The sequence below is a fragment of the Mauremys mutica genome, chromosome 25 (assembly GCF_020497125.1).
Source record: "Mauremys mutica isolate MM-2020 ecotype Southern chromosome 25, ASM2049712v1, whole genome shotgun sequence".
In the NCBI taxonomy this organism is placed as follows: domain Eukaryota; kingdom Metazoa; phylum Chordata; order Testudines; family Geoemydidae; genus Mauremys; species Mauremys mutica.
Genome location: NC_059096.1, coordinates 15,509,645 through 15,525,460, shown reverse-complemented (window position 1 = coordinate 15,525,460; position 15,816 = coordinate 15,509,645). Strand labels below are relative to the sequence as shown.

The following is a 15,816-nucleotide window of genomic DNA, read 5'->3' as shown; positions in this document are numbered from 1 at the left end:
GTGTAACTCTCCCCCCTCAGACACAGGGGCCACATTCTGCCTTTGCTTCCACCTGCATGGCCCTAAGATCTACCAGCCCGAGAACATCTGCCAGAGAAGCAAGTATAAAGCCATTAGCAAACAGAGTCGGCCAGCCAGGACCTGCTTCGCAGAGTGCTGAGCGCTCCGAGCTCCCAGCCTGGACAGACAGATGTGTGCTAGCTCTGTTGGCGTTAGAATTAAAAACAGAAGTGTGGCCGTTGTGTCCCAGGCAGTGACGTGACCAGTCATCCAAGTACAAGCCCTCCTGATCCCCCAGCTCTGAGCTCTGGTGACTAGCCCATCCGGCTCCCAGCTGCGATGGCCACGCTGCTATTGTTAACATGCTAGCTTGAGTGGAGCTAGCATGTGTCTGTCTGCCTGGTGTGAGAGGCACATGCCCAGCTGCAGTGCAGATGTAGCCACTGAGCCCAGGACCGGCTCCAGCTTTTCTGCTGCGCCAAGCGGCAAAACAAACAAACAAACAAAAACCCCACGGTGATCGGCAGCACTTTGGCGGCAGCTCAATTGCACCGCTTCATTCTTTGGCGGCACTTCGGTGGTGGGTTCTTCACTCTCTCTCTTCCTCTCTGGCAGCACTGAGGCGGCAGCTCAAAGAGGGAGAGAGGGACTAAGAGACCCGCTGCCGAATTACCACCGAAGAGCCGGAGGTGCGGCCCCGATACTGAACGGAGTGCCCCCTCTTTGTATTGGCCACCCCAATCACCTGCTTCCTTCACTAGTGCCTGAAGCCGGTCCTGACTGAGGCCAGCTCACACCTTCAGTGCCAGCACCCCTGAGAGTCAGGCCCCAGCCGTGCCCACAGCATTTGCCTCGGGGCTTTCCCAGCACAATGTCTGCTTGGAGAGCAGGGGGTGGAGAGTTTGTCATTCAGGGCCTACCCCAGCCCCATTACCCAGCTGGGATCGCTGAGCCGGCTGCAGGGACGGCAGCAGCAGCCAGAGAAAGGGGCACTCTCCCCAGACAAGATGCAATGGCAGAGTGGAAACCTCGGGGCTGCAATGGCCCCACATTCACACATGCCATGATAAGGTACCCACAGATCTGGGATACTGAGACATGAGAGGAACAGGCTTGACCCAGCCCTAGTGTGACCCCTCCTCACACCATGGCTACACTGTGCCAAAGTGGATCAAACAGCACCCTGGCATGTGTGATACCCAGTGGTGGGGGAGGGGTGGGTTCCTGCTCTATGCAGTGCCCGGGTTGGGGGAGGGGAGGGTCCCTGCTGTGTGCCTGGGGTGCGGGAGGGGACAGGTGTGATGGGTTCCTCGGGGTGCAATCTAGAACTGGGGTACTGCTGAGCCCCCTCTCACACTGTGATGCTGTGACAATCCTCTCCAGGTCCTGCACTTGCACAGCCATCCACAGGCAGGGACACAACCAGCTGAGTTACATGAATCATCTCCTAGCCACTCATGAACCAACACTAGAGAGGCTCCAGCCAATTCTCCAAGCTCCCCGCATAGGACCCCACACCTGGTCAGAAGCCTGGCCAGTGCACGTTTATTTCCCAGTCCGCCACTTCTAACAAAGCAAGCGGATGTGCACCAGCTTTTGTACACAGAGGAGATTCCTCAGGCACCTCAACTGAAACACATTGTTTTAAGTAAGATACAAACCAGGTTTATTAGCTACAGGAAGATAGATTTTAAGTGATTGTAAGTAATAAATGTACAGATCAAAGTTAGTTACCTAAGAAATGAAATTAAAACCACAATCTGAGTTCTATAAACTAGACAGGATTTGAATCAAGCAGTGTCTCACCCTGGTAGATGGTATAGTTCCTGAATACACAGGCTGGGATTCTCCTTTCCAGCCTGGGACCACCTCCCTCATTCAGTCTTTGTCCTCCAGAGGTGTTTCCAGGTGTTGAGTTGTGCGAGAGGAGTGGGAGGCCACGTGCTTATGTTGTTTTCCCTCCTTTATAGGAGGAGCTATAGATCTTTTGCTAGGATGTGAGTCAAGCGGTGTCCATTGTTGATGTGCTATCGCTGAGAGGTTTTCATTGTACACAGATCCTGTGATAGTCCTTGGTAGTGTGGAGTCTCCTTAATGGGCCATCAGCAGTATCTGGTTGTTCCATTATTGTACCTGAAAGATTGGTTGTGGCTGTTCCCAACCTTACACCATATTTCAGTAACACACACGTAGCAAAACTTCATAACTTCACATACACTGATAGTGCATACAATCCAACAGGATATTATTAATGTTCAACAGATCAAGACTTTTAGAATGATACCTCACAAGGCAGACTCTGTACCAAATATATCATAATCATAGCACCATGATAAATATGGGGGTGCCAGGGTGTTTTGGGTACAGAGTGCTGTGTGCGATGCCCAAGGATGGGGGAGGAGTGCTCTGTGCAATGCGGGCGGGTGGGGGGAGAGGAGGGTCCCTGCTCTGTGTGTAGGGTGATCAGATGTCCTGATTTTATAGAGACAGTCCCGATTTTTGGGTCTTTTTCTTATATAGGCTCCTAGTACCCCCCACCCCGTCCCGATTTTTTGTATTTGCTGTCTGGTCACCCTATCTGTGTGATGCCCAAGGATTGGGGAGAGGCAGTATCAGAACTTCTCAGCATTGTTTTAACACTATAGCTGAATTAGTCAGTAATTTGTTGTAATTAAACAGTCACTGGTTCACAAACCCAGTAATTGAGCACTGACTGATTCTGTAATGTAGCATGTAAATACCACAAGTCACTTACGGATAGGCAAATTCTTTCTCTCGGAGTCCAGCCTGGGATTTACAAGGACCCCAAGGGAGTTAGGCACACAGGGCAGGGCAACGGGATTGGGTACCTGACTCCCTCAGGCCTTGTCTGTGCCCCCGACTGTCATTTTAGAATCAGACTCAGCAAGGCTGGTGTGAACCCTTTGCTCACTTTGCATTGAGGGCATCCTGGAGCCATTGGTTTCCCTGGGAAAGCTACACTGAACTGGGGTGCTCTTCACCTGAATGGGAGCTTCCCGGTGTGGATGTGACAGTACTCACCCAGCCCAACCCTTCCTCACCTCCGCAGGCTTCCCTCAGTCTTTCCTTCAGACTGGTGGGGCCAGAGACTCATTAATGAGCAGGCCCCTTCGCACCTCTCCCAGGCTCAAAGGGTGTGTTACCTGGGATTAGCTAACGCAGGGTAGGACAGCAGTGAGGCTGCAGCCACTCACTTCTGGCTCAAGTTCAGCACCAGGCTGCCCCACAGGCTATGGCTCGAGCTGCTAACCTGGGTTAAAAGCCAAGTTGCCAAGTCTTCACTTCTATTTTGACCTGGGCCAGCTAACCCAAGTTAAATACACAGCAGCTCTCTTTGCAGCGCAGACCTGCCCTTGCAGTGAGTGTACATGGCCCCGGCATGGCCTTTGCCATTCACCCTCACTGCAAATATCTCGCTGCCCGCTCCCCACCTGCTGACTGTAAGCAACCTGGGGCAAGGGCTGACTCTTCCTGTGTGTGCACGGCCCCCAGCCCAGTGGGCCCTGATCCCGGGGGGGGTGGGGGGCTCTAGTTGCTACTGTCACACAAATACACTGCACCCCCACCCACCAGTGTGCTCTAGTGTTGAGGGCAGGTTGGAAGGATGTGAGAGGGATTTCATGCTGACAGTTGCTTCATGTGCTGGGCTTGTTTCCTGCGATTCACTGAACCCAAACCGTTTCTTTCCTGTTGTTTCACAGAGCAGGGCTAACGCTGTCCCTTCCACAGGCAGGAAACAGAAAGAAACTGCAGCACATCCTGTGTGTGCAGCACATCCTGTGTGTGCAGCACAGCATAGCTGGGGGAAGAGACGAAGAGCAGTCACCTGCCTGCTTCCCCCCAACTTGGGCCAGCAGGGGCCAAAACAGCCCAGGACCAGTTAGGGCATCTCGCCCATCCCCGGCCCAGACACACTCTCCCTGAAGCGGGGAGAGCAGGTGGCACAGAACCTGCCTCAGGGTCACTAACTCCAGGCATTCAAAGCACCCGAGGATGCCTTACAAATCATGAGATTTTTCATAAGCAATGAATGTGGCGTTCCCCATCTTCACCTTGATTGTGGAGCCCTTAGGGGCCATGTTTTCAACCTTTTCTCCGGTTCTGGAAGGGGGTTTCAATGAGAGTCTCATGTGCTTACATCATTCCTGGACCTGAGGCTTTAAGAAAAACACCAAACAACATGAGACTCATGCAAACGGCAAGAGCTGGCAGCAGTCCCTATATTTGGGTTGCCGATTACTTTCCATCAGAAAGGATTCTTGTCGCCTCTTCTTTGAGCTCTCCCACCTTTGTTGTTCGCAGCAGGTCCTTGATACTCAGCCAGGGGGACAGCCTTGGGCTAGTGAAGTGCCTCTTCTTTGTTTCATAAAATCCTGTTCCGCTATTGCTGAGATATAAATGGGAAATCAGCCATTTCTCAGGAAATTTTTGGCACCCTGCCAAAATAAGAACTAAATCCACATGCATCCAAAGCAGCAGCAGCAGCATGTGCTGGGCTGGGCACAGCTGAGAGCTGCCAGACTAGCTGCTGTGCTGAGGATGGAGAGAGAGCAGGACTGGAAACCTCCCCAGGACCGAGCCCTTGGCCCCAGTGGCCCATTCCCACCCTCTTGGGATAACACGAGGGTATGGAGTTCCCCCAGTTCTGGAAGTCGAGGGAGACAGAGAGCACAGTGAGCCAGCTCCCCCGCACCCCCAACCAATCAACCGGCACCTGGCCCCACGCCTTGCCTGGCCCCAGATAACAGAATCCTGTAGCCCCAGGGTGAGCAATCTGTGCTGAAATGCTGATGGCTCAGGGTTAAAACTCTACTGCTGATGCACAGTGAGGGGCTCATCACCACTGTGCATAACAGAATCTGGTTTTTCTTCATAAACCCCCCCTAGGATATTGCCTGCAGTAAATTGCCGTTACAAGCCAGTTATTTCGGGTGCTCACAAGTTTGGAAATGCCAGCTGTACACCTTCTGGTTGCTTGGGCAGCCCTTTGGGGACACACATCAGGTACAGTCTCTGATTTCATGTCCACACACGGGTTTCCCATCGCACCCCTGCCTCGTTCAATAGCCAGGTCGCACGCACAAGGCGGAAGAATGAAGGTTGCGTCAATCTGGCACTTCCAAAGTTCTTGACTGAGCAACCTACAGAATGTCCTTGTAATGCAGGTGGCTGCCTTGGTGGTGTGTTTTCGGTACACTGCCGCCGAGTGACCCCCACTGCGTGAAGTGCCATCCACACACCGCTATGCCCAGAGGATTCCCTCTCCCCCAGTCCCTGACTGCTGGGCAGGGCACCTCCTGTGTGCACCTGACACAGCCTGACATCTTCAAACACATTCTGGAGTGGCAGGAGAAAAACACCCCCAGATGCTGCTGGCTCCTCAGTTACCAGATACGTGGTAGCAGCAAGATCCAGTGCTCTCCCTGCCCAGGAACCTGACATTTACTCTCTGACGTTGTCGCGCCTACAGGATACAAACACCGAGTGGCTTCCAGGAACACACCACGCTCGTCCTCCCAACAGTGTGTTTATTAACGAGCCTACATCAAACCTTGCATCCCTGGATCCAGCACCCGGGGGGCGGGGGGGCTGCTTGCCCTGGACAATGAGCCCAAAGGAGAGTTGGATCACATGTAGAGGTGCAGACCAAGCTAGATGGCCCTCGGTGCTTTCATCAGCAGTGTCTGATGGGCCCAGAACATTGCATAGGAATGCCATGAGAAGGGCCCCAGTTCAATGGCCAGAAGCAGGGAAGATAGGGGCAGGAGGCCTGCAGCAGAGACCAAGAAAAGGGTGGCAAGAGGCGGTGACTGCCATGCAGACCTTCTAACACCCCCCCACCTCTCCAGATCCATCCTCTTTGGAACCCCCTTTCAGGTAGTTGAAAGCAGCTAACAAATCCCCCCTCATTCTTCTCTTCTGCAGACTAAACAATCCCAGTTCCCTCAGCCTCTCCTCATAAGTCATGTGCTCCAGCCCCCTAATCATTTTTTTGCCCTCCACTAGACTCTTTCCAATTTTTCCACATCCTTCTTGCAGTGTGGGGCCCAAAACTGGACACAGTACTCCAGATGAGGCCTCACCAATGTCGAATAGAGGGGAATGATCACGTCCCTCGATCTGCTGGCAATGCCCCAACTTATACAACCCAAAATGCCATTAGCCTTCTTGGCAACAAGGGCACACTGTTGATTCATATCCAGCTTCTCGTCCACTGTAACCCCTAGGTCCTTTTCTGCAGAACTGCTGCCTAGCCACTCGGTCCCTAGTCTGTAGCAGTTCGTGAGATTCTTCTGTCCTAAGTGCAGGTCTCTGCACTTGTCCTTGTTGAATCTCATCACATTTCTTTTGGCCCAATTCTCTAATTTGTCTAGATCCCTCTGTATCCTATCCCTACCCTCCAGCGTATCTACCACTCTGCCCAGTTTAGTGTCACCTGCAAACTTGCTGAGGGTGCAATTCATGCCATCCTCCAGATCATTAATGAACAAACAGTACATGACAGATGTTAGCCATGTCATTTCATGCACTACTGGAAGATCCTCAGATACAATGGTGATGAGCACAGTATTAGAACTGATAGAGAATAAAACAGAATTCCCCGTTTGCAGTGAAACTCAATGCAGCTCCGCTACATAAATCCAGGGCTTTGTAACAGAACTCTAAAGTGCTTTAGAATACCAGGGGCCTAACGAATAGGGTTTGGATCTGGTTTTGCAATGTAAAGGGCGGACAATAGACAAGCACATGGGGGGGGGAGTGGGGGCCCTTTTGCTGGATCTGTCCCTCCATCCGTCACTGCCCATGTTTTAATGCACAGTCATTCTGCTCTGAAGAGCGGCTGACATTGTTGTCCTAAGCAACAAATACTGCAAAGTATCCCATTTGCTTCTTCTCAAGGCCTCCCTGAGCGATCAGCTGTCCCTGTCAGGGCAGAGCAAGGTTTGCCCCATCCAGCTAGGAGGAGGTGCATTTTCTACATGGCACAGTGAACAATGTGGAGGATGAGTTACTCAGTGGTTGCTGAAATTGGGGATGAACATCTCTGCTAGATGACCTCTATTTACAATAAACAGAACATAGGGGGATCATTCAGTGCTAAATTTAGCACTAGGCAAACATCCGTGATACATTTTACATTTATGTATAATACAGTTCTGAGTAGGTAACACCATTGTGAACACCTGTGCATTTATGCATAGACCAATATGGCAGGGGGGAATGGTGTCTCACGTTCATGGAAACATGCATAAATATTACGACGATACCCCAGTATATAAGAATGGTTCAAAGGTTCCCACTACCAGCCTAGAAACATCCAGCTTCAAACAGCACCTGAGCAACTGCAACTTACCAAAGAGAAATGGCTTCAGGTACCTTTTTATATCTGAATTGTAAAGTACTGTGAACATCAGTGCAGGCTCAGGATAGTGGGACGCAGTGCAGAGAAAGGACAGTATTGCCGTGTGCAGTGTAAACTCAATGTCTGTGGTAAAAGATGGGACATTCAAACCCGATAAAGGAAATATGTTTTCACACAATGCGTAATTAGCTTGTGGAACTCACTGCCACAGGAAGATGTGGAGGCCAAGAATTTAGCAATTTTAAAAGGGGATTGGACATTTCTATGGACACAGGAATATCTAGAGTTATAACCTCTATTATGAAGGCATATTAAATCTGCTGCTCCAGGGCTTAAGCCACTCTCTAACTATTAGAGGCCAGGACCTATATGTGAGGGCAGATTATTTCATGCCTGCTAATGCAGGGTCCTTGCACCTTCCTCTGAAGCAGCTGGTGCTGGGCAGTGTTAGAGCCAGGATACTGGACTAGAGGGGCCTCAGGTCTGATCCAGCCTGGTGATTTCTGTGTTCCTAAGCAATAGGGAGGTTATCATTTTAATCACACAAAAGTTGGGAAGTTCTAAGTTATGGTTTTTAAAGCTCAGCTCCATTGCACTAATCCTAAGGGTGGCCAATGTAGAGGGGGTTGTAAGCTTGTTGGGGCAGGGATCTCTGCTGTGTTTGTACAGTGCCTAGCACAAGGAGGTCCTGGACCATGACAGATAATAAAACAGCTGGTTTGCTGGGGCATGTGGGTATGTTCAGTGGTGCTGGAGCAATAGGGCATAGCTGCCCCATCTAGCACATCCACACCCCTGCTGCAAAGGAGCCTTGCTCCACCCCTCACTGATCCCCAGCCCTGCAGCTGCAGGAGGTCAGCATCACCTGGGATAAATACTGCCTGGCTCCATGGTAGTCTGGCAGGTGGGGTGAGGAGGCTCTCAGAGGCTCTCTTCCCTTCCTCAGCTCCTGGGGGCGGGGCAGGGCGGGGGGGAGGTGCTCTCATTCAAGGAAGGGGAGTGAAAGGGGAAGGGGGAGGGAGACTGCAGAAGACTGAGACTCATTTGCTCCACTCCTCTCTCTCACCTTAAACTCCTCTTCAGGCTCCTAAGGGTTAAACCTGCTTCACATGTGCCAAGAGAGCAAACCTGGCAGTCTCGGAAGAGACACTCGTTTTCCCCTTTTCATTAGCAACACGTATTTACTCCGATTCCAAGTGTTCTTTGTTCTGAGCTCAGTGACACCTTGTGTTCATTAATCTGCTGGTCTGGCTCGGCCCTTAGCTGTGCCCTGCCTCACCCCCGCTTTTCAAGTTTTATCGCCTTTCTCAAGCCATATACACTTTGTCTGGGCTGGGGACCTCTGCGTTCAGATGCCGGCTGATCTCAGATACAGGGAGAGTTGCCGGCTTTCCGTGGCACTGCATTGCTCTGATCAGCAGAGTAGCTCAGCCTGTTGGGATGCTGAGAGGCCTCTCTGGGAAATGGTTTGTGACGGTCTGTGGTTTTGTCTGGTTTGAAGAGCCTGTGACAGTTTCAAAGGTATGACTGACAGACACTACTGTGATTCCCCCTTGGGAAAGCTCAGCAGTAGTGGCAGAGAAGGTGCTCTATGGTGGTTCACAAGATATCAGAACTCAGGCATCCCGTTATTCTGACTATGCCTTTATCACTCCACTTCAGTTCTGAGCTGCTTTTCGAGGCTCCTCTCTCAAGACCTCAGGGCTAAAAACAATGCCTCATGCAACCTGGCAGACTGGAACCCCAGGGTACAAAGCAGCATGGACAGGTTTTGGGGATGGAAACGAAGGCTACAAATAACTGCCTGCTATTTTGCTCCTGCAGTTATTTGCACACGATTTAGATCACCCAGACATCTATGGCCATAATACGTGGAATAATCAATGACTCAGGTGTCTAAGTAACACAAACTGTGAGGGCAAAATTGACCGGCCTCTCAGTGAAAGACTCAGCCTGTTAATTGTCCAAGAGAAAGCTAAAAAGGTGACTTGATCCTGATCTGTAAGGACCTCCAGGAGGTGAAGATTTCTGATCATAGAGGGCTCTTTAATCCAGCAGACAAGGCAGAACAAGAGCCAATGGATGGAAGCTGAAGCTGGAATAAGGAGCGCATTTGTAACGGCAAGGGTAATTAATCATGGGAACAGCTTATTCAGGGACGTGGGGGATTCTCCGGCACTTGCTGTCAGTCAGGACTGGATGTCTTTTGGAGAGAGACTCTCGAGCTCAATTGGAAGTTCTGGGTGTGATGCAGGTTGAGACTGTCTGGCCTGTGCTATACAGGAGGTGAAAAAAGATAATCAGGATGGTCTATAATGTATGAAGCAGTCACCAGCTGCTCCTTTGAACCCCCCCCCCCATCAGCTTTCCCTGTGGGCCAGCCCTGGAAAGAGCAAAGGGGATGGAAGGGGCTTCATTGTAGCCTCCCCCCACCCACCCCCAACAGTAATTAGGCCACTGCCCCCAGGATTACTGACACCGCTCCTTTCTTTTGCAGGGTCATATTTTTCTCCTCTGCTCTTTGTTGCAATCATCCTGGGGCTGCAGTGGCCACGGGGGGCAGCAGCCTTCCCTGCCATGCCCCTCTCCAGTCTGTTTGCCAATGCCGTGCTGAGGGCCCAGCACCTCCACCTGCTGGCTGCTGACACATACAAAGAGTTTGTAAGTATCACGGGGTCGTGCCATTGGACTCCCATGTTATTTGAAAATGGGATAATCTTCCCCCACAAACACAGACATGTTCCGTTTGTGGAGTTCTCCCCAATGCCGGGCAGGGGTTCCAAACTCATTTCTATCCCAATCTCCATATTCCCGTACAACCCTCATGTCTTCCACCGTCTCCCCACCTTTCCCAGCAACCACCTTTAGTCTCCTTCCTGCACCCCAGTCCCCTCCCTCTTCCTCCCATTTCCCTGCCCTCCCCACCCCCCCCACTCTCCTTCTCACTCTCCACATTTCCTTGTCCCCTCATGGTGACCGGCATTACAGTTCACCTTCCAAAGCCCAGTGGCTCAGCCACCTTCACTGAGGGGAACCTGGCATCAGCGCCCCTGCAAGCCATGGGGGATGACACATCTTTACAAGACTTACTGTGTCCAAAGAGGGTATAATTTACATATGGAGCTGGCAGAACTTCGGCTTTCCAAAATCGTCTGGTTTTCTGCTACAGCAGCAATACAAACGGGCTCATAGGGGCCAACTTTCCCTGGCGCCCTCCCCCCACCCCTGGCCCCGCCCCTACCCCACCCCCATTCCAACCCCTTCCCCAAAGTCCCTGCCCCAACTCTGCCCCCTCCCTGCCCCTATTGGACCCCTTCCCCAAATCCCTGCCCTGGCCCCGCCTCTTCCCCAAGTGCGCTGCATTCCCCCTCCCAGGCTTGCTGCGAATCAGCTGTTTTGCAGCACAAGTGCTTGAAGGGAGTGGAGAGAAGCTGGATGCAGCGACGCACCCCAGGGAGGAGGCAGAGCGGAGGCGAGCTGGAACGGGCCAGGGAGCTGCTGGTGGGTGCTAAGCACCCACCAATTTTTCCCCGTGGGTGCTCCAGCCCCAGAGCACCCATGGAGTCAGCGCCTATGAACAGATTACGTCCTTCCTCTGAGAAGCTAAACTGAATATTGCATGTGTTATTTCATAGCACAGACCTAGTCAGAGGCTGATCTTTAGCCTTAGTAACCTCGCCAACATGCTGGCTCACCACTGGAATTGCATGCCATTTCCCATCTGCCAGCCCTTCACAGCATCTGTCACTTTTTGTTTCATTTTCCTGTCTTGTTAACAGTAACTCTTCGGTTCAGCCTGGGGAGAAGGGTCCCAGGCCCCTTCCCAGGGTACTAGAAAGGGCAGTTCTCAGTGTGTTTGGGATGTTTTCACAGGAACGGACCTATATTCCAGAGGAGCAGAGGCATTCCAACAAAATTTCCCAATCAGCATTTTGTTATTCAGAAACCATTCCTGCTCCCACAGGAAAAGATGATGCCCAGCAGAAATCAGTAAGTTCTCTTCAACTGGCAGCAGAGCTGCTTCTGAAAAGAGGGTTTCCAGTGGGACTCCACATTGTCTGAGGTAGCGCCTGAGTGCCTGCACAGTAAAACTACAGCTAAGCATGATGTGCTAAGCTAAACTGGGCGGGGCCTGGACAGCACCTGAAGAGGAGACCCCTGAGGATCAAAGTTCAGGCTACCCATGAAGTAGTCAACTGCGCATTCTATCAAAGACAACACTAAATGCAGTGCCCCAGCATGGTACTCAGGGGAGGTTGCTAACTTCCCAACGGGAGATAAAAGCAAGAGGCCACTTGTGTTCATTAACCATCCTGTGGCCTTTTTCCGAGCAGGAGTTGTTCCGGGTGTCCTGGCCAAATTCCAGTTTGGAGAATTCCAGTCTGTCTCTTTAAACTTCCCTTGTAGAATCATCAGGATTCCTCACTTCCTGTCCCAAGCTGTCATGTAGTGTAGCTCTTAGATAGATGCCACATTCCACCTCCTTTGGGGGTGGAGCAATTCTGGTGTGCAAAATGCTCTGGGATGAAAGGTGCTTTATAAGAGACACTGCTCTTTGCATCGCCCTTTTCACCATGCATGACCTTGAAGGGTATTGCATAGGGAGAGGACAGGCTTTGTTTTCAGCTGTGGTATAAACTGTAACAAATCACACATCGGGAAGGCTTGGACAGTATATTGTCCACACAGAAGAGAATTTCTGGGTGAGGCTCCCCAGATCACTTATGGCTTTATCTCAGTTTAAGCAAATCAGTGCTCCAGAGTTCCTTTCAGTCACATTCTGTTTCAGAATGGAAAGCACATGCCTGTTACTTAGACGACACCTTTCCTGCAGAGCTCTGACCTCAATTTATTTTCATTTCAGGACATGGAGCTGCTTCGGTTTTCACTGATTCTCATTCAGTCCTGGTTAAACCCTGTGCAGTTCCTAAGCAGGGTGTTCACCAACAGCCTTGTGTTTGGCACCTCAGACAGAGTCTATGAAAAACTGAGGGACTTAGAAGAAGGTATCCAGGCTCTGATGAGGGTAAGCAGCAGCATATGACATGATTACAGAATCATATTGCTCTCCTGGACTCCAGCAGACAGAGCTTTCTTGGGGGCTGGCTCAAGATTGTGGAATGAACTCACCCAGGGACTAGGGACCATCCCAAACCTCTCCACTTCCTGCTCCAAATGCAAGGTGCATTTCTTTGACCTTCCTTCTCTAACAAACATATGGCAACACGTATGTGTAGACCAGTGTTTTCCCGAAGAAATAAGATGATAGAGGTGGTGTTTGAATTTACAGGGGGGTTGGAAAACGACTAAATTGGCAACACTGTTACCAAGTTGACCATTGGGGTAGGGGGTATGGGGGGGGGAGGGAGTGTGCACTGTGTACAGATACAGAAATGAAAAAAATCAAAACAAAATGCCCCCCTGCACACACTTCTCCCCCTGGGAGAGGATGAATGAACAAACACGTGACATATGCTAGTCACATTGCTTACTGTAGTACTGGAAGGCTTTCAGATACTATGGTGACAAGTGTGGTATAAAAACCAATAAAGAATAGAATAGGATAGGATAGGCTTGGAAAAGACTTTCTATTCTATCCTATCATTAAACAATATTTTAAGAGGCGCTCTCTGTCTTGTAATTGGCACTGTAAGAAAGCTTGCTATATCCCTTGACAAAATACTTTGTCAGTGTTAATGTAAATATGCCCTGTAATATTTTGAAAAAACAGAAGTTGAGAAAATTGTCAGTTGCAGTAAAAAAAAAAAAAGGGCAGATTTATGTGTCCCCAAGCAATCTTAATTCCACCGCAGCAATGGTAGGCGCCTAGTTTTTTTCAGTATTCTGCTGATATTCCTATGTATATCCTAAATAATCACTGACATGAGCTTGCACCTGCCTGTTTCTTTGCCATTTCCATGCTCAAGTGGCCACATGCGAGATGCACTGATACAAGAAGAATGTATTATAGAAAGGCTATCAGTGGAGAACACAAATGGTCTAAACTTCACACTGGGGGACGCGATTCTCCATGCCCTTAGACTTGTGTTACACTCTGCTGAAGCTGATCGTTACAACTATATAAAAAAGCTGTAAGGAGTGCAGGATTCTGCCCTGAAATATTTGTGTTCCATCACTGGGAGTATGGAGTTTTATAAGAAGAGGGATAATCTATCCCACCCCTTCCCTGGAAAAATCAATGCTTCTCAGCCCAGCTGCTTTATAGTGGTTCTACTCTGAAAAGTGGCTTTTTAAAAAGTGGAAGTGTTTATGGTCTCTCAGGGATTTCGAGTGTGCTCAGTTTATAAGTAAAAGGTAGGGGATTTTTCCCACACTGCCAGCACCGCAAACTCAGCCTGGGCTCTGAAACCCAGGTCTGTAAGAATATTTAGGTGCCTAAAGATGCAGACAGCAGCTGAGTGGGATTTTCAGAAGTGTCTTGGGAGTCCTATGAGAGTTAGGCACCTACATATCCAGCTGCATCTTTAGGCAACTAAAAGAGTCTGGCCCTAAGAGTCAAGCTGGGTTCTTTCCTTCTCACACATCAACAGCACTCCACGTACACCTGTGCAACCCCACTGGTTTCACTTACACTTGTACTCAATTCCTGGGCAGAGTAATGCTGAGAAGCCAATCAAATAATCAGGTTTCCATTTCAAGCAGTGCTTACCAGGCCAAAAAAGCTAAAAAAAGCTCCAGCTGGTGCACAAAGCTTTTCAGTCAGAAGCAGTAGGAGCCTGGTAACATCAGCTAAAGATTTCTCCACTGGGACTGCAAAGTGTTAAAGAGAAAAGAGGTTTATTTCACCAGCTCACCAAAGTGAGCGCTTTGGTCAGCTGTAAAAGCAGCAAAGAGTCTTGTGGCACCTTATAGACTAACAGATGTTTTGGAGCATGAGCTTTCGTAGATGAATACCCACTTCGTCGGATGCATGTCAGCTGTGTTACTGAGACACCTAGGCAGTCTCTCCAGCCCGTTTCATACATCCAATCCCCTCTCTACTGTGTCTTGTCTGGCGCCCTGTCCAGCTTTCTTCCTGAAGACTATAGTTTAATACGTCCACAACCGCACACGTATAATTGCTCTACTTGTGAAAATGTGTATGTGAAAGAATGTGCACAAGTGGAACATGAGCTCTGAACTGCTGTAGCCACCTCCTTTATGGCTAGATGGGAAACTATCTTCTGTTGTAACATAGGGGGCTGGGTTGAGAACCATGGATTTTAAACATACTGTATGTGCTTGTAGTCCACAAGAAGAAAATGGAAGTGGGGAGGGAAGCAGCAGGTAAGGGACCATCCCAAGGTCTACAGAAATCCTGCGCACTCTTTGGTAAAATTCATAGAGGGCGATCCACATCACCTACTCCCTTCTGCCCCTCCTTTCCACCTCACCCCTGCCCTCCCTCCCAGCTGCCTGTCCTGGGTAGCTGATGAGCTCACCCATGAGATGGAGCGTGCTGGGTTTGACAGCAGCTCCTCTCCCCAGTACACTCCCTCTCACAGGCCAGTGCTAACTCCCAAAAGCACCCATGCAAGTGTGCTAAGCCCACTCCACACCACCTGCCTAAATGCTGTCTCCGGCTTTCTATGCCTGTGAAAGCACCTTCTTCAGGAGTGCTGAGACTGGGAGGCAGAGCTGTGCTGACACGTTGGCATCTGTTTCCATGGTCCCAGCCCTCTGGGCTCTGATATGCCGGCCCAAGAGCTGTTCCCTCCCATCTAAGCTGCCATGTCCCCACAGGAGCTGGAAGATGGAAGCCTCCGGGGATTTCAAGTCCTCAGACCCACTTATGACAAATTTGACATCAATCTCCGGAACGAAGACGCCTTGTTAAAAAACTACGGCCTGTTGTCCTGCTTCAAGAAAGACCTGCACAAGGTGGAGACCTACCTGAAACTGATGAAGTGCCGGCGCTTCGGAGAGAGCAACTGCACCATTTGATGGCCGAAACGCTGTTCTTTTACCCCTGTGCACGACGAGGTTAGCGTGCTCCTGCCTGCGTGACCCCCTGTGTTAAGAGCAGCTCCGAGGCTGATGGGCCTGCGAGTTCACATAGTCCCCCGCTAGCTGCGCTGCCTCGGAGGGGCCGCCGAATGAGGCTCCTCCCTCTGTGTAAAGAAAACCCTCGTTGCCTACAGAGAATAAAGGCGCTAGAAGCCCAGCACTGTGCCGGCCCCTCATTGCTAGGTGCGCCTGTCCCTCCGGCTTCCTCCCGAGCTGGACCATCGCCCGCGGGCCAGCAGCCAGCACCCCGCGCCCACGGGCGGGTTCTCCCACCGCGCCCAGGCCGGAGGGGGCTGGCAGCTCAGCTGGGCTCGCCACGCGGCTGGAGCAGGGCTAGAGCCCGGGCACGCGGGGCGCAGCCCGGGCAGCTGAGCGGCCCCTCGCATCCCCCCTTCCCGCCACTGACAGCGCCTGCTCCCGGGGCC

The 15,816-nt window shown here is 50.9% G+C and overlaps 1 protein-coding gene across 1 annotated transcript; it reads left to right on the top strand.

Annotated features, from left to right (window-relative positions):
• Positions 1–7,266: 7,266 nt before the first annotated feature.
• On the top strand, positions 7,267–15,506 carry LOC123356586 (somatotropin). The gene is made up of 6 exons (XM_044999952.1): positions 7,267–7,394; positions 8,886–8,905; positions 9,882–10,045; positions 11,258–11,374; positions 12,249–12,410; positions 15,128–15,506. The coding sequence occupies exons 1-6, from the start codon at positions 7,267–7,269 to the stop codon at positions 15,326–15,328; spliced, it is 792 nt and encodes a 263-aa protein (XP_044855887.1). The 3' UTR covers positions 15,329–15,506.
• The last annotated feature ends 310 nt before the right edge of the window (positions 15,507–15,816 follow it).